The sequence below is a fragment of the Podarcis pityusensis genome (assembly GCF_964106645.2).
Source record: "Podarcis pityusensis genome assembly, chromosome: 5".
Lineage (NCBI taxonomy): Eukaryota > Metazoa > Chordata > Lepidosauria > Squamata > Lacertidae > Podarcis > Podarcis pityusensis.
The window spans coordinates 99,900,431-99,927,370 of NC_138032.1; the positions used below are offsets into that span (position 1 = coordinate 99,900,431).

The 26,940-nt window shown below is 42.4% G+C and overlaps 1 protein-coding gene across 18 annotated transcripts in view; it reads left to right on the top strand.

The window, feature by feature from the left end:
* The window catches only part of CCDC91 (coiled-coil domain containing 91), a 160,681-nt gene that overhangs the window by 90,893 nt on the left and 42,848 nt on the right, over nucleotides 1-26,940 (top strand). For 17 of the 18 annotated variants that reach the window (XM_081005536.1, XM_081005537.1, XM_081005527.1 and 14 more), the window contains 5 exons: nucleotides 489-596; nucleotides 7,806-7,898; nucleotides 10,549-10,617; nucleotides 11,589-11,765; nucleotides 25,427-25,540. In XM_081005536.1, the coding sequence (XP_080861662.1) occupies nucleotides 489-596; nucleotides 7,806-7,898; nucleotides 10,549-10,617; nucleotides 11,589-11,765; nucleotides 25,427-25,540 (561 nt within the window). The remainder of the gene's footprint in view (nucleotides 1-488; nucleotides 597-7,805; nucleotides 7,899-10,548; nucleotides 10,618-11,588; nucleotides 11,766-25,426; nucleotides 25,541-26,940) is intronic. The other variant, XM_081005530.1, reaches the window with a different exon arrangement.

Below are 26,940 nucleotides of genomic sequence, written 5' to 3' on the forward strand. Positions count from 1 at the left end.
GGTGCGTGAACTATTTTGGGGGCATTGCTTCTATGTTTTCAAATAACTCATAATTTCCATCTGTTTTTACTTGTGGTTGTGAAGATCATGCTTGGCCCATGGGATCTAACAGTGTGTGCTGAGAGGATGTGGAGTTTTGTCAGCCAGGGAAATATGTCTGGCTCCCCCCCCCCCCCCGGCCTCCATGGCTCACATAAGCATTTCGTCTTGTGTGGTCCCACTGAATTGGATCTGTTTAACAGCACTATTCACCTTCCCTATCTGTTACCAGTCTTTCGAATGTAAGATTCTAATAAGGAACATGAGAAGCAAGAATGTAATTCTGTTAGCAGAAATATAAAACTTGCATTAGACTAATATTAACATTTGCCTTAGAAATTGTACATATCTGTGGGTGTACTTTGATACCAAATTCTATTTGCATGCATTTATAGTCACAGGCTGACTGTCTTCTCCATTTATACCATTCTGCTGTATCTTTGTTTCAGGCCTTACTGCAGTCTACGGTTCAGCAACGCAAAGAAACCATTGAAAAACAGTATGCGTCTGTGATTGAAAAACAGGCACAAAAGTGTGAAGAACTGCTTATTGCTCAAGTAATTGCAATGTCTCTTTGCAAAAGTTTATATAAAAATATGTATATCTGGGACAGAATTCAAAGAGCTACTTAGACATATAAGGGCATATTAAATGTACAGTGGATTTTCTTGCATTTTAAGTATCCATATTGTATCCCAGATACATTACGGGATTTCAGATGTTTCTTGCTGTGCAGCCTAAATGGCTGCTGTTGGAGAAACTCAAGTCCAAAGCTTCCTTTGGTGTATTGAAATTATTGTGTAATTCTGCACTCTGTTCCTTTGATTATAATAATAATTCTATTATGAACCACCATAGCATATAGTATGGCTATGTTTAGATAAATTGGGTGCAACAATGAACTGTTATTTAATTAAATTTAACTCTCTGTTGAGAGGTTCACTGGTCTGGAGGGAAATAATTAAACTTTTGTGTAAGCCTGGGTACCCACTATACCTTTAAAGAACATTTTAAGCACATTTTATATAATAATTTATAATTTATATAGTGTGCAGTCATACCTCGGGTCACAGACACTTCAGGTTGCATTTTTTTGGGTTACGGACACGCCGAAACCTGGAAGTACCAGAAGTGGTTACTTCTGGGTTTCGGCGGTCGCGCATGCACAGAAGCGCCGAATCTCAACCTGCGTGTGCGCAGACGCGCCACTGCGGGTTGCGAATGTGCATCCTGCACGGATCACGTTCACAGCGCGAGCGTCCACTGTATCTCCTTGAAAGAATTCTGGGCATTGTAGTTGGTTAAGAAAAAAAATGTGCTTTAAAGGTATAGTGCACGCACAGCCTCAGCCTTCCACAATTTGCTATCCAGGTAGTCCTTAACTATGGCGATTTGTGATTCGCCATGTGGTATTTTGGGCAGAGAGGGCCCTTTAGTGAGAAATCAATATTTTTACTCTTATGGCAGCAGTAGGGAACCTCTGATCCATTGTCCTAATGAGACCCACCACACCTATTCATTTGGCTTGTGAGGCTGTTGGAACAAAGCCACAGCCATTTGTTCCACTCCTGGCTTTGTATATGATATAAGATGTGGAGCAGGTACAAAGGCAGCTGGGCCAAAAATGCATTTGTGGGCACCTGCAAATGCCTGTGCCTAGCACCTATTATGGCTGTTTTACAAAATGCTACATGCAGCTGTCTGCAAGCTGTGTGGGTGAAAACTGGTTATCTGGTACCATTGTAACATTAGATGTTAGGTGGTTACACTCCCCCGACCTTTTAAACTTTGCCTGCAGGGCATGCTGGAGATAAGGATCCAGCCCACTGGTTGAATCCAGTTCCCCACCCTTGCCTTTCAGCTTAGTCCTATCCCTGTTTCAATGAATGAGAAATCCAAAGCACCATACATAAAAGGTGCAAGGGCTCAAAGTGTCCCAACCAAACACGGTTTCAGTTCATTAATGGTCTGTTTGCTGATGCTTAATCCAGAACCAGCTAGAATGGTGGGTGAAAAGCAAACCTATTCTCTTCAATCCTCCACTTTCACACAAGCATTGTCCTTTCAGTTTTACAACTAATCTTGGTTAGTGCAATGTCTATATAGTGGGGTGGGAGAGTGGAAAAGAATGCCAATATATTTCACATCTGGCAACCAATGTGCCGCTTTGGTTTCAGATAGAATTTTTTTTCAGCTCTCCCACCCCACTCATACTGGAATTAGGGTTTGCAAACCTGTTTCTAACCATGGTTGTAAACTGTATCTTGGCACTCCTTATAGTTTGTGACAATGTATGTGGTAAAACTAAAGAGGAGGAGTTGTTAGGGGGGAGTTAATGAATCCATAGAATGCCCTTCCTTATATAACTCTTTGTGGCAGGAGACTGAGCAGCATTTTATATGTACCAGCTCAGTGAAGCCATGTAATGAATGGTATGTGAAGGATTACTTAATGTGGTCAAAGGGAAGCTTTACTTACACATTTTTCCAGAGAAATTGACTTTTCTACATAGTTTTTCAGTGCAATAGGAATATTTTTAGCAACTGTTACTGAGTTAGACATACAGTATGCAGCCTGCTCGTTTACACCTTCATGTTTGTAACCTTGATTGTAGCAGTTTCTGTACTGCATTTCAGTTCATCTTGTTCTTGATAGATGGGTCTTTTGAAGTAGCTGCGACTATATGCAGCTGTGTACCTGCTGTGATTCTTCAGACACAAGCTTAATATAAAAAAGTAACTGCTTCTGAACATGATAAAATCTGTTTACATTATCTTCTTTGACTCACATTCCAGGAAAGAGATTTTTTCCTTTGCCTGGATTTTTTTTACCAGGAATCATGAAAAACCGCAAGACCGTATTTATATTTGACTCTACATCAAACAGTTTTCATCTGTAGCTGTTGCTTGAAAAACTACTTGCAGAAGAAATGTAGCCTATTTCTGAACTTTTGTTTTGAGCTTCATTTTTACAAAGGTGCAGACAAAAATTATGTGATCCAAATACAGTTTTGCCTTCCTTTAAGATAAGGTTGAGGAACCTTTTCCAGCTTGAGGGTGACATTCTGGGGGCTACGTGCCAATGGTGAGTGGTGTCAGAGCCACAAGTGGGTGGTGCCAAAGCCACCTCTGTTCTTCCCCCATTAATACATATGGAGTTGTCTATACACCATCCATCCATATTGTCATTCCAAACATCTGCACATCATCCACATAATCATTTAAACTATCTCCCTTTCTCCATCAATTCTTCCCCCACTCCCTGCAGCAAAAAAGGGTTTGCAAAAAGTCCCCATTCACAGGAATGGTACTCCCCCCCCCCCAAAAAAAGCCTATGGTCCTGTGCAAAAGGTTATTTTTTTGGGGGGGGGGGAACAGCAGGAAGAATGTCAAGGGGCCTAGGAAATTGCAACACAGGTAAGCGTCCCCCAACACTAGACTGAGGATGGAGTACATGACATGGAACACTTTTCAGCAACAGTCTCATATCAAGTGTAACTTACAGGGGAATTTTTCAATTCAGTGGTGGTGTCATCTGGCAAAAAGTTCATTCACACTCTGATTATTGAGATATTAAAGTAGCACAGTCCTGTGTTCAGGCATTTTATCGTGGAAGTGACTAATACTTGTCCTGATCCTAATGCTGCTGCTGCTGGTGGTGGTGGTGGTTAAATTTATATCCCACCCATCTGGCTGGGTTGCCCCAGCCACTCTGGGCAGCTTACAACATATATAAAGTCACAACAAAACATCAAACATTAAAAAATACCCTATACAAGCAAGAAACAAACCAATAAATCAATAGAAACTAATAATATTAATAACAACAACAACAACAACAACAACAATAAACAGTTTACAGTTACCCAAATTAAAATAACTGCCAACCTCAACTAAACATTTAGCCAACACTAAATGACAAAAACAAAACAGGGGAACCAAAATTAGAACAGTTTAAAACATTTTAGCTAGTTACCCCAACCCAAGAGTTGTTCCAGCAGTGTCTCTCTGGCCTCCCAGGAGCCTCTTAGCTGTTCAGCATAGTGGTAGGATACTGTGTTTGCTTGTGATACTTGAGAAGGGAGCCTTGCTTGTAGCTTCTAGATCACTGGGGAGAATCACTAGAAATGTACAGAATAAGGAAGGTGGTGTAGTCTCGAAACAGCAATGTGGGTTGTTTTTTTTAAAAAAAATGGAGCGCTTTCTCATTTTTATGAGGGGGGAATTAAAGAACATGAGAGTTAGCAAGCTGAGAGCTCAGCTTCTGAATTAAAGTTCATAAAACGATAGAGGCTTGGGGTCGTGAAGTTTGTCACTATAGTAATGAGTAGATTGAGCGACTTCCCTGTGTAGAAAGGTGGCAACGTTCAGGACTTTTGAGTTTAGAGAAAAGGTAAGTAGGAGGTGACACAGTAGACATTTATAAAATTATGCAAGACATAGAATTATAAAAGATGTTTATTAGACGTTTATAAAAGCTTTTCTCCCTCTAACAATAAAACTCATGAACATCCAATGAAGTTGAGCATTGGAAGATTCAGGATGGATGAAAGAAAGTCCTTTGTGCAGCTGGATTTTCTGTGAGCTATGACTACCCCTACTCCCTGCAGGTTTCCCTTAATTGCTTCTTTGCTCAGTGACTGACCTTTTGAAAGAGACCAAACCATTACTCTCAGTTGTGATTCCTGCATTGCAGGAGGTTGGACTAGATGACCCTTGGGGTACCTTCCAAATCTACAGTTCTGAGGCTCTACTATCCCCAGCTATGCCTTGTAATGCACATCACTTCAGCCATTCATCTGCAGATGACAGATGTCTTTAAGTACTTACCGTATTTTTCGCTCCATAAGACGCACCCTTTTCTTCCTCAAAAGTAAGGGGAAATGTCTGTGTGTCTTATGGAGCAAATGCATGGTCCCTGGAGCCAAATTGCCCATGGGCAAAAAGCAGATTGTGCTTTTTTTTTTTAGAAAGAGGGAAGGGGGTGTTGGAACAAAGCCGCTGAGCAGCTGATCGGCAAGCATTCAGGAGGGAGATAAGGGATGCTAGCGATAAAGAAGGCTGCCTGGGAGGGGGGAGGTAAAGGAAAGGAGACAGGAATACTAAAACAATGAGGAGAGAAATTAGAAGAAAAGGAGGAGCAAAAAACTGCTCCAGCTAAGGAAAAGACACTAACGCAAACAAGAGGGAAGGGGGTGTTGAAAGGAAGCAGCTGATCATCTGATCAGCAAGCGATCAGGAGGAAGATAAGGGACTCTAGAGATAAAGGAGGCAGCCTGGGAGGGGGGAGGTAAAAGCACATGGATCCTCAGGATTTTTGCATTGGGTCACCCCAAATTCACCATCAGATCACATAGCATGTCCATGGCTACAGCCTGCACTAAAAAAATCACGCATCCACTGTTTTGTGGGGCCGCAATGGTGCAAAAATGTGGTTACAAAGCACAGATCCAAATGGATTCTCAGGATTTTTGCATTGGGCTACCCCAAAGTCACCGTCAAATCACATATCATGTCTGTGGCCACAGCATGAACCGCAAAAATCATACACCCACTGTTTCGTTCAGAATATTTTTTTCTCTCTTGTTTTCCTCCTCTAAAAACTAGGTGCGTCTTATGGTCAGATGCATCTTATGGAGCAAAAAATACAGTACTTTTATTTAATGCATACATAGGTTTGGTGGTTGATGGTTCTGGATTCCTAGGTAGCAGAGGCCTGGAGAAAGCATTTCCGTCTCCTGGACCCTTTTCCTAATAAGGGCCAATTACACAGCCAAAAGTGTGTAAATAAATAACTGGCACAATATAAGGTATAATTGTCCTGTCTCCATTTCTCATTAATTTATTAGTTTGTCAGGGAAACCATTGATGTGTAAACATCGTAAGCTTCCTGAACAAAATAACCACATTTTTAGGATTGAAACTTCACAAACTGCTGTGTCAGAGATACTGTCTTTGTTAATATCATACTGAGAACAATGAGAAACTCCTAAATAAAATATTCAGGTATGTAGATGAACTGCATTTCCCAAACTCGGGGTAGCAAAATAACAGAAATATAGCAACTGTATTGCAATTGACACTAAGCTGAGGTCTTCATTCAGATAGGTATTGATAAGTTTCAAGAAATACTTTTCTAAATCGGTTTTCCAAACCCAGTTAAGCTTATGTGTCGAATTCCTCCCCATTCCACCCACTACACAAACGTTCTGTAGGAACTGACTGAAATTATTTTAGCAAATGTTTCCTGTCTGTACATAGCAAACAGTTTCCCAAAATATTTTACTTAAAACTCCTTAATTTCTCCCTACAGATGTTAAGGTTTTTTTAAGTGTGTTGGTAGAGGATCCTGCTTTTAGAGATCAAGGCCAGGGAAGATGTCTTGAGAAAGCCAGAGGGGCAAAAGCATTGCAAACAGTTATGGTGGTTTATTCAGGCCTTTATCCAAATTTCTGAGCAAAACCTGTTCTTGAAGATGGTCTGTAAATCTCTTCAGTTAATTTTACATACTTTATACTGAACAACATAGTCAATAATCTTTAAAACCTCTTGGGCCACCCTTATTGTTTAATGGGAAAGGGACACACTTGTGTGCATTTTAGAACTAACTGTTCTTTGTCATCTTTGATATCCATATTCAGAGCCATTGCAGATATTACTTTGAAAAACATCCCCCTTTGCTTTTGTCTTTTAAAATTTACACTTGAAAGCATGGCCTCATGGAAGCTACATCAGTGATTAGAAAAAACTTCAAGTTTTATTATTTTTATATTAATAGATTGTGCAGTTTTTCTTAGCGCAGTAGCAGCTGCTGTCATATCCCCATGTGAACCTAAAAGAGATGTTGCACTTGCTCACAAGTAGACTTGTGAGCAACTATTTTCACATATTTGTTGGCTCTGGCAACATCTGTTCTGGCTCTCTAGGGACGGGCTTAGGAGGCACAAATGGATGTTCTTGTATCCACTGTTTGCAGATCAAGGGCGGGGGATGTTTAATTTTTATTGTAGAAGGGGCATATGGATGAGGGGAGCTGAACAATGCCCATCTTGTCTTTATCTCCCCGTGCCCTTGCACTTTTGCTTTAGCTCACTTGATATCGGAGCCAGGCTGGGAGAAAGTGATAAGCATGCACAGTGAAAGTTAGGGGAAGAGACCCCCTTCCTCACCATTTGTCATGAAAATTAGACACACACACTGCACTTTTCCTCAGGGAAAGCCATTTGGCCCCATCATTGCCCATCAAACAGTAAATACATTTTAGTTCTGGTGTGTTTTTAATTACATATACAATATTTTATAAAAAGCAGCTCCATATATCATTTATGCTAGCTTCAGTGATCATTTTTAAAATTGTGAATGGAAAAATATAGTTTCTGATAATAGGTGGGATATAAATTATTGGAATAAACAATGGTAAAAATAAGCACAGACTAAATTGAAATGTCTTTTTTAAATCCATATTTTAAATACTTACAATACAAGTGAATTGTCACCATTTTTACTGCATATGCTAGTGGAGTCACTGATCTTGTTTCTATGTACTACATAAAAATGAAGTTGTGCACACACAGCAGATGACAAGGTATCAGTATAATTTCATATAACCTGCAATTTCCCTTTACTGCTGCTTAGTACACACACAGAACCTATATATGTGTCTACATTTGTTAAATATTATCTGTAACAACCTGTTCCTTTTACCAGCTCTCATTTGCCACTAATGCGGTTGCAAGAGTCGTAGCATATGATCCTCTTCTTTTATAGCATCAAAGGTTGCTTGATATGTTGGACAAAGAGCACAAAGTGTTAGAAGAAAAAACAGAAGAATCTTTGCTGCAGCAATCACAAAAATATAAGGTACATTGTATATACAAACTTTAAAGCTTTTTAAACCCAGGGGTCAACGATTTCCTGCAGGTACCCATAGAAAACTTCCCTGGTGCCCACCCCCCACCCCCGGTAAAATTGGCCTTGAGAGAAGCACCCTGTGGCAGGCAATAGAATAGGTTCTGATGTGTGCGTGATTGTGGTGTTTCAGTGCATTTTGCCCACAATAATTTCTCCAATTTGCAATTAACACGCAAGTCCAAAAATATTGGCAACCCCTGCTTGGTGGTAGTAGAGTATCATTTGAGGTACATAGAGCTGAGAACAAATAACATTTATTTGGTGCTTTTGGAGTGCAGGCAATCTTTTGTTTGGGGTGGAAGACTCCTCTGCATAAAATGGGCTGAGGAAATGCATTTTTCTCAAAAGGGTTTTTTAAGCAATGCTAGCATTTTACACTTTCTGTCCACTATTTTATCTCTTATTTCAAGTCCTATCTCTCCTCCCTCCAGATCTTCCTTCCTTCACTAAGACCCTTTGTTAAAGTTTGTTGGGTCGTATATCTATTGACCCACTGAGTCTGCTGCAATGGACCTGCAATAAATTTGATTTATTGCCACTCCGACAAACTTCCAGTGGTGCCCACACACTTCCACTCCGTGAGCTGCCACTCTCTCCAGTTGCCGGGTAATAGCATAGTTCACACGCAGCGTAAAATGGCTTGTCTGTGTCGACGTGGTGTCCTCAATAACTCAGGTCGACACCAGTGCTTCTAATCTAAAACTCTTTATTTAGAAGCATTCAAAACAGAAAAGAAAAACCTACAGAATCTAGCTGCATGTTTGCAGCTTTCTGCCTCTTAACAAAAAACGAAACGACCTTGCTCACATTCTCAGACAGACTGCTCTTCAGAGAGAGCTCAGTCCCCACAGAGCGCAGATCAAAGGAATAAAATGCTCGGATCATGTGGGCCGTGCACCCAGTCAATAAGAACGCTCCTGGAGTGTTAACGCCTGACAGTCCAGAACCACAACACCCCTTCAGGAATGGAAAACCTCCCCATAGGCTAGGCTATGCCACCCTACCCTTTTATTTTGTTTTTTCTGTTGAGTGGGAGAGGAGAAGACAGAGGGTTTAAAAGGTTATATTTATTTAGCTGATCTTACTGGGGGGATCCTTTGGGTTTGTTTGTTTTTTAACCCTGAAATAAAATAAAATTAAAAAACAAAAGCCATAGGCTAGGCTTTTCACCTTAGGCATTTCCCCCTTGCCAACATTTACTGTGCTCCTCAGTCCCCTTTGGGACTGAAAATTGTGTTCTGTGGCCACATCAAAGCTCTAGGATCTAGAACAAAGTTCATGCCTTGCACCTCTCCTTAGGGCTGATGACTGCACATGAGGGGAAATGGGACTTTAGAGGGTAGGGTTATTTGATTTAGTTGTTTATTGAGTAAAAATTATACACCTCTTGATTGTAAAAAACAACAACAACCTCAAAGCAGCTTACAAAAAGATAAGACAATAAAATCACAAAAAATAACAACGCTACTTTAAAACATACAAAAGGTAAAATACTAAAACAGAATAAAATTATTTCAACCTTCTAAGCATCTGGGTAGGCTTGTCAGGATTTAACCTCCTTCCATCGGGCCTGTAAGACAGAGCTATTCTGCCTGGCCTTTAATTTGAATTCAGCCTGATCTTTTATTCCCCTTCCACCCCCCTCCCCTTTTTATGAAGATTACCCGCTCTGGGACCCCCACAGCTAATTCTCCCCATGTCTCCTCGCTGGCCCAAGTAGGACTAATTCAGCCAGCTAGCCCTGGTGACTATCTAATGCTTATTAGATGGATTTTCCCCAAATTGATTTTTGAACTTTGAATTTTATTGTTACTCATGTTTTTATACTGTATTTTATGCTGCTTCTACAATTAAGTGTTTTAAATTTGTTGTTAGCCGCCCTGAGCCTGGTTTTCTGAACCGGGAAGTGCAGGGTATAAATAAAATAATAATAATAATAATAATAATAATAATAATAGTAAAAAATATTATTATTATTATTATTAAGCAAGAATGTTTTTAGCAGGCACAGGAAACAGCAGAGCAAAGGCGCCTGCTCTTCTCAGCTCCCGTTTAATCTTAATAGGCAGGGAGTTCCATATTGCAGGTGCTGCCACACTAAATGATCAAGTTCTTACAAATGTGGAACCAGTATTATGTGGCACCTGTAGTAATGCCAATTCCACCGATCGAAGCGGTCTCGTAGGTAAGGTGGTCCCAAGTTGTTGAGGGCTTTATATACTAATAGTAGCACCTTGAACTTGGCCTGGTAGCAAATCGGCAAACAGTGCAGATCTCTAAGCACAGGTGTTCTATGTTGACAGGCTCTCGTTCCTGTCAGCAGTCGTGCTGCAGCGTTCTTCACTTAACTGCAGCTTCCAGGTCAAATGCGAAAGAAACGCCACACAGAGTACATTGCAGTAATGCAGTCTTAATCCAGTCTAGGTTTATGCTCCTTCATAACTTGGTATTCACTTGGTATTATGTATAATAAGTTTTAAAAGTCAATATGAAGTTTACAAAGGAAATGCCCAGTTATTATAAAATAATGAATTTAATAACAAACTAAGCACTTGTATTTTTACACTTTAATATGTTTTACTTTGTATTGTATTTGCAGAACATGCTGGAAAAATGCATGGAGAGCGAGAGGGAAAGCAATAAGGAAGCTTTGGCAGCCTCTGCAAAGGTACCTCGGCTTGCAGAAAGACTTGATGAAATCACCTTTTGAACTGTTTTATGGTTATTCTGTATGGAATATTGTTGGCATGAGAATAAAGTAATTAAAAAAAATTAAACTACACAGTCCTGTGCATATCTACTCAGAAGTGAGAACCATTGAGTAGAAGGTGAACAATGTCTGAAATTTGGAATTGCTAGTTATTTTTTCCTCCTGGCCCAGCCAAAAAACTGAATCAGTGACTTAAGATTAAATTGAGAGTTGTGTCCAAATTTTGAGAGTTAATCTTCTAAAAACAAGAAAGTTAGTTGTTTTGGTTTTTCAATGCAAGTCAATGCAGTTTCCTAATAATTGCATTTCCAAATCACAGTCCGAATCCTGGGATCCAGTTGGGTTCAGATCATCCTGGGGCTGATCTAAATTGCTAAATAAAGCCCCAAATTGGATTGAGGGGTCCATGCACAGCCCAAGGTGTGCATCCAAAAATTTGGGACACCCTGCCATTTAAAGGTGAGAGCTAGGCATGAGTGTCACAGCCTTAATCTGTAAATTCTGGTATTCCTTGTGCTCTGGGCATGCATTTTTCTCTCTCTCTTCAGAAGGGCTGATTGAGCCAGTATGTCTATCGGGATTGTATTCTCTCTCAGTCCCTGTTTCTTGGCATGAGGTGCTAGGGCCAGTGCTCCCAGCCTCTGTAGAGGAGGAACAACAGTCTGGCTGAGGGGGAGTGACGCTGACTGTGGTTAGCTGGTGGGCAGACAAGCTTTGTTGGAGTCAGATGGGCAGTTCTACCTCCAAAAGTCTTCAAGCTTTGCCACCAGTGAGGGAGATTCTCATCTTTCCTTCTGGCTAGAAGAAAGGTTGGGAGAATATTTATTGTTGGTGCCTAGACTTAGGAATCCTATGCAACATTGTGTATCTGTGTGTATGCTGAATAAATAGATAAAACTATTTTTAATTTCCCTTTATATGATTTGAAGATTGAAAAAGAAGAGCTGGAAGCTGCCATTGTAACAGCAGTAAAAGCAGAAAGAGAAAACATGAAAAAACTCCATGTAGAAGAAAAGGAACTATGGCAAGCAGAGAGAAACAAAGATCAGGAAAGGATTGCTCAAGCAATTGCAGATGCAGTTGAAGAACAGAGACAAAGCAGTCAGGTTAGTTAATTTCACATGCACTTACCTGTTACTGGACTCCAGTGCTATTACTGTGAAAGCAAGAGCACCCTGTTGTAAGCAGTAAAGCACTGACCAATACATTTTGGTCACATTTTTATTTTTTATCACTATTATTATTACTTCTATACAGCTGCACCACTATTGTTAACAATCTTAAGTTAGATCATGCCTTAGCTCCTGAGAGAGGCTTTTTATAACTTGTCTTACTTATCCTTCCCCTGTATTTTTGTGTGAGTCCTTACTGGCTGGACTTGTTGCAGAATTAGGGGGAACCACTCCTTGCCTGCTGCTACTGAATCATTGACTCTCCACACCTGTAGCTTGGAGGAGGCAGCTCCAAGAGCTGTGTGGGCAGTCCTGGCTAGCCCAAGGACTTTCTAAAACCAGCTGCAGAAGTGCAGCAGGTTAACTGAAGGGATGACATCAGAGGGCTGAGACAAGGACAAAGGCGCGGTGCTATTTGACTTGTTTTTACTTCGAGAATGGTCTTGTTATGTGGTTGACTATACAGATTGCTGGTTGTCCCAGGAATGTCAGGGCAAGAGAGTGTTGCAGTCCTGTGGACTTAGTACCTTTGCAGGGGGTAGTTTGGTTACTTCCCAGTTGAGAGCTGGGATCAGAAGTGAGAACTTAAGATAGACTATGGGGGCAAGAGGAATTGCTGCCATCTGAATTTTCTGCGGCTCATAAGGATCACAGAGCCCTTGGGCTATGCGAAAACCTGAGACCAGCAGCAGAGCAGGCACAAGATACTGGTTAGGCCACAAGATCAGTGTGGTCATTTTCATTATTTCTAGGAATAAATGCAAAAAGCAAAACACTGCCTACCACCCAAGGATGCAGGGATACACATCAGCCTCCCTGTCATTTAAGAACCACCACTAAAATATAAAAAGCTATTAAAAGCAATTTGGACTTCTAGGCTCCTGTACTGGCCTCTTTCTTTACTTGCATCTGTTGGTATGGACAGGCTTCCTCAGATTGGGGGTTGGCAGTCATAGTTTCCATTTTCGAAAAAGGGTTAAAAAAACAATCCGGCAAACTACAGAGCAATTTGTCTATTTAACACCATTAGCAAGCTCTATGCAAAAAAACACAGGAAACTCTTGGATTGACTGGAACAAGAGAACATTCTAGCAGACGAAAAAGCTGGGTTTAGGGAAAGGCGATCTACCATTGATTAATGTTTCGTATTACGTCATTTGATTAAGAAATATTCCTCTAGTAATACAACCTCTCTATAATGCCACCTTTATAGACTTTGACTCCATATCCCTACCCACCTTGTGGGGGAAAATTGACGGCACCTGCAAATGATAGATGGTTACTCTATCTCAGGGATGTCCAGCTTCCAAGACACTGCAATCTACTCCCACTGTTAAAAAACTGGCAGTTGTTGATCATTTTGGGGGGGAGGATGAGCCAACGTTATTGTGCTTTGGGGGGGGGAGGGGATCGGGGTCCCAAGATAGACCACGGACACCCCACGATCGACCGGTAGATCGCGATCGACCTGTTGGACATTCCTGCTCTATCTAATACAAATGGATGGAGGCTCGCAACATTATACAGGAGGCAGCAACGAAAACCATCCCAATGAAAAGGAAATGCAAGAAAGCAAAGTGGCTGTCCAACAAGGCCTTACAAATAGCGGGGGAGAGAAGGCAAGCAAAATGCGAGGGAGATAGTTAAAGATACAGGAAATTGAATGCAGATTTCAAAAAAATAGCAAGGAGAGACAAGAAGAATGGGAAGAACCAGAGATCTGTTCGAGAAAATTGGAGATATGAAAGAAACATTTCGTACAAAAATTACCATAATAAAGGACATAAGTGGTAAGGACCTAAACAGAAGCAGAAGACATCAAGAAGAGGTGGCAAGAATACACAGTGGAATTATACCAGAAAGATAGGGATGGCTCGTACACCCCAGGTAGTGTGGTTGCTGACCTTGAGCCTGACATTCTGGAGAATGAAGTCAAATGGGCCTTAGAAAGCACTGTAAATAACAAGGCCAGTGGAAGCGATGGTATTCCAGCTGAACTATTTAAAATTTTTAAAGATGATGCTGTTAAGGTGCTACACTCAATATGCCAGCAAGTTTGGAAAACTCAGCAGTGGCCAGAGGATTGGAGAAGATCAGTCCACATCCCAATCCCAAAGAAAGGCAGTGCCAAAGAATGCTCCAACTACCGCACAATTGCACTCATTTCACACGCTAGCAAGGTTATGCTTAAAATTCTACAAGGCAGGCTCAAGCAGTATGTGGACCGAGAACTCCCAGAAGTGCAAGCTGGATTTCGAAGGGGCAGAGGAACCAGAGACCAAATTGCAAACATGCGCTGGATTATGGAGAAAGCTAGAGAGTTCCAGAAAGACATCTACTTCTGCCTCATTGACTATGCAAAAGCCTTTGACTGTGTCGACCACAGCAAACTATGGCAAGTTCTTAAAGAAATGGGAGTGCCTGATCACCTCATCTGTTTCCTGAGAAATCTCTATGTGGGACAAGAAGCTACAGTTAGAACTGGATATGGAGCAACTGATTGGTTCAAAACTGGGAAAGGAGTACGACAAGGCTGTATATTGTCTCCCTGCTTATTTAACTTATATGCAGAATTCATCATGCGAAAGGCTGGGCTGGATGAATGCCTAGCCAGAATTAAGATCGCTGGAAGAAATATCAACAACCTCAGATATGCAGATGACACAACCTTGATGGCAGAAAGTGAGGAGGAATTAAATAACTTTTTAATGAGGGTGAAAGAGGAGAGCGCAAAATATGGTCTGAAGCTGAACATCAAAAAAAAAACAAGCTCATGGCCACTGGTCCCATCACATCATGGCAAATAGAAGGGGAAGAAATGGAGGCAGTGGGAGATTTTACTTTCTTGGGCTCCATGATCACTTCAGATGGTGACAGCAGTCACGAAACTAAAAGACGCCTGCTTCTTGGGAGAAAAGCAATGACAAACCTAGACAGCATCTTAAAAAGTAGAGACATCACCTTGCCAACAAAGGTCCGTATAGTAAAAGCTATGGTTTTCCCAGTAGTGATGTATGGAAGTGAAAGCTAGACCATAAAGAAGGCTGATCGCCAAAGAATTGATGCTTTTGAATTATGGTGCTGGAGGAGACTCTTGAGAGTCCCATGGACTGCAAGAAGATCAAACCTCTCCATACTTAAGGAAATCAGCCCTGAGTGCTCACTGGAAGGACAGATCCTGAAGCTGAAGCTCCAATACTTTGGCCACCTCATGAGAAGAGAAGACTTCCTGGAAAAGACCCTGATGTTGGGAAAGATGGAGGACACAAGGAGAAGGGGACGACAGAGGACGAGATGGTTGGATAGTGTTTGCGAAGCTACCAGCATGAGTTTGACCAAACTGCGGGAGGCAGTGGAAGACAGAAGTGCCTGGCGTGCTCTGGTCCATGGGGTCACGCAGAGTCGGACACGACTAAACAACAACAACAAGGGTCATCTTACTAGAGCAATATATTCTTACAAAATCCTGTTCAGCATAAATCTCCTCTGTCTGGCTGAATGTGTGCCCACAAACAAAAACCACAGGGAAGCAAGCGAACTTCTTTTGGTTGTTCTACCCCCAGAACAACTTTAAGACACCTTGTACAAAAATCCTTTGACCTATTTGTCTGAAATTTGGCAGGTTTCTTACTGGGGGCACCTCTCTCCTGTTTCCTGTTTTCAGACCTCTTCCCTATAAAATACTGGGAAGATTACACAATTTCCCCCCAACCCAAACTAAAAAGACTGGTCTTGTGGGCAAACCACTACAACCATCCTCCAGAAATCTTACAGGATTCCTCCCCTCAAAATTTCATCTAACTGTCAAAAAAGAGGGTTTTTTAAAGAAGAAGAAGAAGAAAAACTTTAAAGATGGCCAGCATTTTAAAAAAATAAATGGAAAAATTTACCTCTAAGTTTCCTACCTTATCCACTCTGGAAGGGCTACTATGCCTGGATATTTCATCCACTTCTGTTAAAATAGAGTGTGGGTAGGGGAAAGCAAAATATTGAAGTTGGTAAATTAAAAGAAAGTAAATATATTTTAGTTACCTTGTTACTTCCAGGATTTATGAGCACCCTGTATCTTCAGTATGCCATACGCATAGAAATCAGAAAAAATAGAATAGCTTTTTTCAGTGCCTAGAAAAAATCCGGGTCATCACTGCATAAACAATGCTGCTGTCAAGGAGCTATCAATGAGCCAGGACATTCTCAGGGCAGGACACACACACAGAAGATATGGAATGCAATTAGCTTTTTATTAGCAGAGAAACAACGATACAGCAGTGTCCAGCATCTTAATGAAGGTGTTGCTGAAACTAAGCTCTAGAATCATAGAATCATAGAGTTGGAAGAGACCACAAGGGCCATCGAGTCCAACCCCCTGCCAAGCAGGAAACACCATCAGAGCACTCCTGACATATGGTTGTCAAGCCTCTGATTAAAGACCTCCAAAGAAGGAGACTCCACCACACTCCTTGGCAGCAAATTCCACTGTCGAACAGCTCTTACTGTCAGGAAGTTCTTCCTAATGTTTAGGTGGAATCTTCTTTCTTGTAGTTTGGATCCATTGCTCCATGTCCGCTTCTCTGGAGCAGCAGAAAACAACCTTTCTCCCTCCTCTATGTGACATCCTTTTATATATTTGAACATGGCTATCATATCACCCCTTAACCTCCTCTTCTCCAGGCTAAACATGCCCAGCTCCCTTAGCCGTTCCTCATAAGGCATCGTTTCCAGGCCTTTGACCATTTTGGTTGCCCCCCTCTGGACACGTTCCAGTTTGTCAGTGTCCTTCTTGAACTGTGGTGCCCAGAACTGGACACAGTACTCCAGGTGAGGTCTGACCAGAGCAGAATACAGTGGCACTATTACTTCGCTTGATCTAGATACTATACTCCTATTGATGCAGCCCAGAATTGGATTGGCTTTTTTAGCTGCCGCGTCACACTGTTGGCTCATGTCAAGTTTGTGGTCAACCAAGACTCCTAGATCCTTTTCACATGTACTGCTCTCAAGCCAGGTGTCACCCATCTTGTATTTGTGCCTCTCATTATTTTTGCCCAAGTGCAATACTTTACATTTCTCCCTGTTAAAATTCATCTTGTTTGTTTTGGCCCAGTTCTCTAATCTGTCAAGGTCGTTTTGAAGTGTGATCCTGTCCTCTGGGGTGTTAGCCACCCCTCCCAGTTTGGTGTCATCTGCAAATTTGATCAGGATGCCCTTGAGTCCATCATCCAAGTTGTTGATAAAGATGTTGAATAAGACCGGCCCCAAGACAGAACCCTGTGGCACCCCACTAGTCACTCTTCTCCAGGATGAAGAGGAACCATTGATGAGCACCCTTTGGGTTCGGTCAGTCAGCCAGTTACAAATCCACTGAGTGGTAGCATAGTCAAGACCGCATTTTACCAGCTTCTTTACAAAAATATCTAGGCCCACCCTTCTCCTCTAACCACTCATCCTTGAAGCAGACAAAGGCTGCATCAAGGGGGGGGGGGCTCCTCCTCAAGCAGAGCCGGGGGGGAAGGGCAGTCAGCAGAACTGGGACTGTCTCTGTGCATGCTGTGACTCTCAGCTTCTAATCCTGTCTTTGCAAGGCCCTCCTTCTTCTGATCCCCTTGATCACTTAGCTCTCCTGCTTCTATCAGCTCCCAGATTGTCCCTTCTGCTGAGTGCTCCTCAGTGTCCCACCACCAGGCTCCGGTCTCTAAGGTGTCATCTTAAGAGCCCTCCTTGGGCTGGTGGCTCCCACCACTCTTCATCCAGTCAGTCCCTGACAGCTCCTCTCCCCTCCCCTTCTCTGGCACAGCCATGAGGAGATACAGAGAAGCTTAACCACAGTTTAGCATAGCACCTGAACGCTAAACTATGGTTAATATTAATGAAGGTTAGATGAAACATGCCAGTTCATAAACAATGGTTTGAAAACTGAACATAGTTCAGATCAATTAAAAATTCTGAATTAAAAAACAGAAGCAAGAGCTTTAGCCATTTCAGAGTGGGGATAGGGCAAGCACGGGAAACCAAAGCTCACTGCACCTCATTCTTGTAACAGTAAACCATTGTTTATCATTATCTGTACAAGGCCAATGTGTATCAAGCCCCTCCATTAAAGTTCTGAAAATGTTTTAGTTTTCTAACTTTTCCCTATAAAAACAACTTGTTTTCTCTACAAACATCTTGAATGTTACGTAAATCCAAGTTTTCCAGGTAACTTAATAAATTGGAAATATTGTTCCTTGTGGAGACATAAATATGACAGTGATAAATGATATTATATCACCAGGGGAATGCTAGACGTTTTTTACAGTGGTATCTGTAGCAGATGTACAGCATAAGTGAGTCCAAAATATTATTTGTTTCCTTTGAGCAGGGTATGTTGGGATTTCCATTTCAGACATATGCTATCCAGGTGGATAAATGCAAATTATAAAGGAGACTTACTGTATTCAAAGAAAGGCTTTGCATAACACGTCTTAGTTTTTTTGGAATGTAATATGGTTGAAAAACATGACTTCCTAAAATAAGTAAAGTTCTGATTACAGTAATACACTTGGTTTTTCCTCTGCAGCTTTGTGTTCTTTGTAATACCAATGCTGCGGATGTTGCATGGTGTGCAAGCAGGATGGCGTGCTGGCAATGTTCCACTATTTTTGTTCTATCTTTAGCATCTTGCTTATATTTGACATGGTCCTTTTAAAGGCCAATTCATATATGGTAGCTGTCAGAATAAATCACAGGAGGATTCTTAAGTCAGGTAGGTTTTTTTTTGGGGGGGGGGTGGAACTCTCAACCGTTTGCGTGCCACCAACTGAAAAGGATAAAATTGTACACAAGGTGCAAAATCCACAGTTTTATTTATGTGAAAATGTTTCTCTCGTCTATTTCATATAAAATCTAGTAAACATTTTAACATAGCAGAAGCAAGCATATTATTCAGGGATGTTGGATATAAGAGACTTCCTTGAAAGCAATGGAAAGCAAGTGAAGGTGCAGCTATGTTAAATTCAGTGGAGTTTACTCTTTAGTAAATATACCTGGGACTGAAGTGTTGGTCATATATTTATTAAAATAGTTAACATCTTCAGTTTGAAAAATAATAATCTGCAAGGTATAAAAATCCATATTAAAAAATGATAAGACCAAAATGAATGAATAAAGTAAAACAAATAATTTAATCGTTCAATAATCAGTAGAAAGAAACTGCAGGAGGGGAGAGTGTTCTTGTGCTCTGGTCCTGCTTGCAGGCGCTGCTTGTTGGCCACTGTGAGAACAGGAGGCTGGACTAGATGGGACACTGACCTCATCCTGCACATACTCTTCTTCTGTTATTGTAGAGCTACGTCTGCCGACAATTCACTACATGTGTCTTTTAATGATTCCTTCATCCAGGTTTGTTCCCAACAAAATAATAATCTGTGATGGTGCAACTTTGCTACAAACTGGCTGTTGTGCCTTCCACGTTCATTCTTTTGGTAATGTCTCTTCCTGTATTTATGCTCTTCTGTATATTTGTAAATAAAGGAACTATTTATAAGAAAGGAGATTCCGACTAAACATCAGGAAGAACTTTCTGATGGTTGGATGGCCATCTGTCAGGGATGCTTTAGTTGAGATTCCTGCATTGCAGGCAGAGCTGTAGCTAGGTGATCTTTCATCACCCCTGGCAGAACCGTCCACAGACAAATTAGCCCCCTAGCCACAGACAAATTAGCTCTTTTTCCGCCTCTCCTCCAACCCCCAACCCCCATTGAATTCCTCCTGCACTTCACCTTGTAATGAATTCTTTCACAGAAAATCCAATATTTAATTTATTATTTCTTAATAAAAGGTTTCAGCAATGAAAATGACATTTTGATGTGAGTTGATAGTTTTTTTAAATGTAATTCAGTTGTAAAACAATACACAGATAGACCTAAATGAAACATACAAACAATGCCATACTGATTTGTTCCACAATGATAACTTTACATTATAATCACCTGCAATGCTCTCACTGCTCACTTCTTACCAATTGTGCTAATATTGCTCCACCAGTGGTAGGTAAGGACTGGTGGCAGGCAGCGTAGAGAGTGGCTGGCAGGCAGGCAACGAGGGCAGAGGCTGCGCTGAGCCAAGCCCAGGACAGCTGCCAGCCACTGCCTTCATGGGTTGCAATGTCAGTAGCTGCGGCGGCGGCAGCAACCTCCTCATTCGACGAAAGGAACCTCTGAAGCCTGGCGCTGGGCTGGCTTCCTCCACCATGCACACATGCACACACACACTCCCCCCTCCCCCGAGAGACGTGTGCCCTCTCGGCTTCCCTCACATTACACGCTGCACCCAACCTCAACTTGCCCTCCTTGTCGGGATGCCGAGAGGGCAGGGAGGGTTGGCTTCTGCTCGGCAACGCCCACCTCCTCTCTCTGTCTCTCTGTCCGGGCCGCGTGCGTGCTCCTCCCACAGTCTCCTCCAGCTCCCTTTCCATTCCAAGTGGCTCTGTTGTTGCTGCTGCTGTGCCCGCCTCAAAGTTTGGCCGGCAGCTCCTGCAATAATATTTTTATTTATGGACGTCTTTTTAGTCGATTTTGCGCGCCCCCACGCCTGTGCCCTTGTCGTGGCCGGCGAGGCAGCGGCGGTAGCGCTTGGGCCCTCCTCCCTCAGCGGGGACTGTGGCCATGGGGGCTCCCAACTCCAGCTCTTTCTCCCCTCCCCCCGTGGTGGTTCATTCCCCCCCCAATATAGTCCAGCCCCCCCACAAGGTCTGAGGGACAGTGAACCAGCCCCCTGCTGAAAAAGTTTGAGGACCCCTGACCTAAACAATCAAATACACTGAACAGGGAGCTGGTTCATATGAAAAAAATGATATTTGTAACTCTTGGTTGTATATTTGGATAATCCTTAAATTACTTACTGTTGTGGTTAATTGTGGATTATGCCAGTAAAGAAACTGTGCATCATGAGTGTCGGCTAAGTGCTGGATCTCTTGAGCTTTTTTTATCCACCAGGTGTTTTTCAGTTCTCTGGTTCATCTTTGAACCTCAGCCTTAGCGTTGGCATAGGTTTTTTTCTTAGTGGCATAGTTTCTATCTCTTTGCCAGATCTAAAAGACCTTCCTTTTCTTGTCAATCATGTGTTCAGTCTCACTGTCATTCTCATCAAACCAGTCCTGGTGTTTCTTGGTTTGGTATCTAATAGTTTGTTCACAGGTTGCAATAATGGATGTTTTTAGCTTGGTCCAGTGTTCCTTGATGTTATCAGGGAATTCTGAAAGCAGAAGGTCCTTAAGAGTCATTTGGAAGCAATCCCGCTTAATGGGATCTTGAAGGGCTTGAGTGTTCATTTTGCGCCTTGGTATAATCTTGATAGCCATTGTGGAGCGTATTAATCAGTGATCTGTCCAGCAGTCGTTGGCGCTTGTCATAGCTCTGGTAAGGAGCACATCACGGCGATCTTTAGCACGGACAATAACATAGTCTAAGAGGTGCCAGTGATTTGACCAAGGATTCCTCCATGAAGTTTTAAATTTATTTTTCTGTCGAAAGAGTGTGTTGGTAATAACAAGGTTATGTGCTGCACATATCGTCAAAAGTACGATTCTGTTCTGGTTGCTCTTGCCAACTCCTTCTTTCCCAATAGTCCCAGGCCACAGATCAAAATTTCACCCAACTCTTGCATTAAAATCACCCAGGAGGATAATTTTTTCTTCCTTAGGCATCTCTGATAGGATGGTATCCAGCTGAAAGTAAAATTTTTCTTTAATGTCTTCATCGGCATTCAGTGTTGGTGCATAAGCACTTAGAATAGTAGCCTGTTGGTTTTTGATGACCTTTATTCGAAGGGTTGAGAGTCTCTCATTAATGCCAGTAGGAACTTCTGACAGGAGCTTCACAGGGTCGTTTTTGATGGCGAAGCCTACCCCATGTATTCAATGTTCTTGTTCAGATAGACCTTTCCAGAAGAATGTGTAGCCTCCTTTTTCTTCCTTCAGTTGTCCCTTGCCTGCCCTTCGAGTTTCTTGAAGCGCTGCAATATTGATGTTAAAACATCGTAGCTCTCTTGCAATGATGGCAGTTCTGCATTCAGGACGCTCGCTGTCTGTGTTATCTGACAAAGTCCGTATATTCCATGTTCCAAAGTTCAATTGTCTTTTACGACCTCTAGGTGGTGACCCCACTGGGTGAGGTAATCCAGTTATGGAAAAAGGGAGGCAAACTATGTTTAGGGCACCTTTTCTAGCCCCTCCCCCTTTTCGGGGTGAGCAGAGTAGATCCTAAAAAGGGCTGATCAGTCATGGATACAGCTGCCAAGCTGCTCAACTCCCTCATTCCTTCAGTCGGAACAACTGAATCTGTATCCACTGTCCATGTGCTGGTTCATGATGACTAGGGGCTTCCAGATTTCATGATCCTGCCCCCGTTACCATTTGCCGATCGCCATGGAGCTTAGGACTTGCTGATCAGAAGGTTGGCGGTTCGAATCCCCGTGATGGGGTGAGTTGCCGTTGCTCGGTCCCAGCTCCTGCCCACCTAGCAGTTCGAAAGCATGTCAAAGTGCTAGATAAATAGGCGGGAAGGTAAATGGCGTTTCTGTGCGCTGCTCTGGTTCGCCAGAAGCGGCTTAGTCATGCTGGCCACGTGACCCGGAAGCTGTACACTGGCACCCTCCGCCAATAAAGCGAGATGAGTGCTGCAACCCCAGAGTCAGTCACGACTGGACCTAATGGTCAGGGCCCCCTTTACCTTTACCTTTATGGGACTTTTGGGGTTTGGGTTGGGTTTTTAGAAGACCACAAAGACCATCTATGGGCCAATAAATCATGGCATATGCCCCCTACGCTCAGCAGATGGTATCACACTTCTAAAAGATAAAGAAGCTATTGCACTGCGCTGGAAAGAACATTATCAACATCTCCTTAACCGCAACTCCCCCATAGCTGCTGAGGTCCTCTCACAAATTCCGCAAAAACAAGTTAGAGATGAGCTCGCAATATCTCCAAATCTGGGAGAGTTGTGTACAGCTATTAACCAAATGAAAAACAACAAAGCCAATGGACCTGATGGGATATCTGCCGAAATCTTCAAAGTGGGTGGAATTGAACTTACACAACAACTTCACAAGAAGAAGAAGAAGAAGAGTTTGGATTTGATATCCCGCCTTTCACTCCCTTTAAGGAATCTCAAAGCGGCTAACAATCTCCTTTCCCTTCCTCCCCCACAACAAACACTCTGTGAGGTGAGTGGGGCTGAGAGACTTCAGAGAAGTGTGACTGGCCCAAGGTCACCCAGCAGCTGCATGTGGAGGAGCGGAGACGTGAACCCGGTTCCCCAGATTACGAGACTACCGCTCTTAACCACTACACCACACTGGCTCTCATTGAAAAAATCTGGGAAAGTGAAGAAATCCCAGCAGACTTTAGGGATGCCAAAATTATCAATCTCTTTAAGAAAGGTGACAGAACTGATTGTGGAAACTATCAAGGCATCTCTCTATTAGCTGCGGCCGGCAAAATTCTTGCAAGGATCTTAGCAAACCGCCTCGTAACAATATCTGAGGTGACCCTTCCTGAATCCCAAAATGGTTTTCGGCCTTCTAGGGGGACAGTGGACATGATTTTCACCGCTCGACAGCTTCAAGAAAAATGCAGAGAGCAAAATCTGATGGTGCTCTGATGGTGTTTCCTGCTTGGCAGGGGGTTGGACTCGATGGCCCTTGTGGTCTCTTCCAACTCTATGATTCTATGATTCTATGAAATCAACCCCTGTATATGGTGTTTATTGACCTGACTAAGGCTTTTGACACTGTAAATCGTAATGCCCTGTGGACTGTCCTTCTGAAAATTGACTGCCCTTCTGAAAATTGGCTGAAGTGCGGAGTGTTTGAGGACTGGGACAGTTGCAGAGAAACCAAAATACTTGTTTTCAAAGCTGTTGTACTGCCAACTTTACTATATGCTTGTGAAACATGGCCCACTTATAAACGCCACCTCCAACTCCTCAAAAGATTCCATCAACGGTGTCTCCGAAAAATTTTACACATCACTTGGGAAGGCAGGCAAACTAATATCAGTGTACTGGAAGAAGCAAAGATCACCAGTGTTGAAGCAATGATTCTTCAACATCAGCTTCGTTGGACTGGTCATGTTGTGCAGATGCCTGATGATCGTCTTCCAAAGCAACTACTCTGTTCCGAACTTAAAAATGGAAAGCGTAATGCTGGCGGTCAACAAAAGTGGTTTAAAGACTGTCTCAAGGCAAATCTAAAAAAATGTAGTATAAAACACTGACAACTGGGAAACACTGGCCTGTGAGCACTCCAGTTGGAGAACAGCCTTTACCAAAAGGTGTCATGGGCTTTGAAGACACTCGAACTCAGGACACAAGGGAGAAACGTGCTAAGAGGAAGGCACGCCTGGCAAATCCACACCGTGATCAACTCCCACCCAGAAACCAATGTCCCCACTGTGGAAGGATGTGTGGATCCAGAATTGGCCTCCACAGTCACTTACGGACACACTGTTAAAACCGTGTTTATGGAAGACAGTCTTACTCGGCTACGAGTGATTGCCAAAGAAGAAGATGCCAGTAAAGAAAGTGCTACTTTCTAATGTTATTGTAAAGCAACAAGGAATGCTTAAGGCTAGTAATGAAGTAATAACCATGTGTTGCAAAGATATTTGTTTATTTTTCAGAAGAGTTTTATAACCCACAAGTGTCTTAGCTACAGGCCTTCTTATAAACAGTTTGGCAACAGCATTTTTGCTTTATGTTGTATGGCGGGGGGGGGGGGGGCTGTGTGTTTTGCAGTGGGAAACAACTATTGGCATAACTAGGTAAAGGGCATTTGGGGGCAGTTCACAGGGAGACCTGCCCTGGATGAAAGGCAGACTGGATCCTTTTATTTGTATGACAGAGTTGTGGGGTCAGTGGAGGTTGATCCATCTGGGCAAATGGGGCTCTACTCCAGCCTTCTCAGTCTGCCCTCAGCCAGCCCTCAGCAGCCTGCCTTTTTTTACAATCCATTCATAGAGGGGGCACTACTCCATTCACTCCTCCTTGATCTCGGTGTTGCCCTTGTAGAGCACGGCAGGGAGGAAGAAGGGGAGAACATTTGCTCTGCCTATCATGGGTTCCACCACCACTCATTGTTAGCCCCCCTCTTTCCATCCATCCGACCAGTCAAAATGGGCACTAGCAACCACTGTGGGATCCATCCTGTACAGGTTTCAGTCACCTTTTTGGTGGTACATAAGAACATAAGAAGAGCCTGCTGGATCAGGCCAATGACCCATCTAGTCCAGCATCCTGTTCTCATAGTGGCCAGCCAGATGCCAGAGCATCTGGATAGTAACAAAAACCCTCTCCTACTGTTAAAAGGGCTGCCTTGGTTGCTTCTAAGGGTCCTGGAGGTGCATGTGCCAGTACAGGATGCAGCCCTGTTGCTCTGCTCACTTACATGCCTCTGCTTCCTCCATCCCTTTTGCAAGAATTGTCAGAGGCTGATGTCCAAAGCATTTATGTGCTGAGGCAGGTGTGTGAGAGGAGGAAAATCTCCTTTATCTCACTATATGTATATGAGGGTGAATATTTGAAGCAAACTCTATACACACTGTAACTCTTATTTTTTTATAGTCAATTGTAAAAGCAGCCATTTTAGAAGAGCAAGAAAAAAGTGAAAAAGCTATAGAAAAAGCTGTGAAGCAAACAAGAGAAGAGCTGATGGAATATATCGAGGAACAGAAAAGGGTAAGCAGCAGTCTTACACGACAGTTGACGTTGATGCTAGAGAGAAATTATTAGCTCTGTGTAATCTTTTGAGAAGATGTACAGTAAATGTTCTGGGAGCTTTGCTGAATGGCATGAATCATAGAGTGTACTGTGCATCCCTGCCACATGCTATTGATTAGGAATCACCATATTTTTCGCTCTATAAGATGCACCCGACCATAAGACGCACCTAGTTTTAGAGGAGGAGAACAAGAAAAAAAAATTCTCTCCCTCTCTGCACAGCGCCCCTTCAGAGACCCTTCCATTTCTCCTCCTGCTTCACTGAAGGGGTGCTGTGCAGAGAGGGAAAGCTGTGCAGCGCCTCTCCAGTGAAGCGAAGCCAGGAGAGCAAGAGGGATCGGTGCGCACCGACCCCTTTTGCTCTCCTGGCTTCAGCGAAAGCAATTCAAAGCCTCCGGAGCGCTTTGTGTTGCTTTCACTGAAGCCATGGAGCCTGCATTCACCCCATAAGATGCACACACATTTCCCCTTACTATTTAGGAGGGGGAAAGTGCGTCTTATAGAGCGAAAAATACGGTAAACAAAAAAAGACTTATTGTGCAAATGTGAAATGTCATACTGGTGTAATTACCAAGTTTAAGCAAAGAACACTAGTTCCAACACAAACAAAACTAGGATACTATCAGTTGCCTACTTGTGTCATGGATTATTTTCTTCTTAACACACTGACAAATGGAAGTTTATTAATTTCCAACCTTTTCCAGAGTCATATGTTTAGAAAGTTCATGTACCAACAAAATATATTTATAAATGTGTGACTAGATTCCATAAACTAGTGGTCACAAACAAGAAGCCATGTTCTCGAAATGTTGTGGAGTGTGCAAGAATGTTTAAAAACATTGGTATTTTTTCTGTTGTCTAGGGAGTGAGCAATTTTACGTGGGTTCTTTGTTAATATAGAATTTGGAAGTTTACCTTGACAATAGGGGGATGGTATGGTTATAATAGCAACTGTCAAGCTGGTCAATTACAGATAAGGGGAGAATGTGGGTTCTAAGAACTGGAGGGGCTTTGTTATCTATTCACTATAGATCTGAGTTCTTCATAAGAAACAAAGGGAGCCTCCATCATTAAGGTTTAAATTATGGATATATTAATGCAAGCTTAATGGTTGTACACGTTCTCTAAAATAAATTCATTTTCTGGTCAACCTGCCATCTCTATCACCAGTTGCTTTGATTGTAAGCAGCTGGGATGACTGTAAATGCACGAGGCACAACCCAACATGAAGCTCTGCTTCCCACTGAAATCAATGGATTGTGCCCCATGTTTGTAGAATCATTGTAATAATATTGAATTATTATTTTTTTTTTTTGCTTTTAAAAAAAAAAAAATAATAATAATATTGAATTATTAAA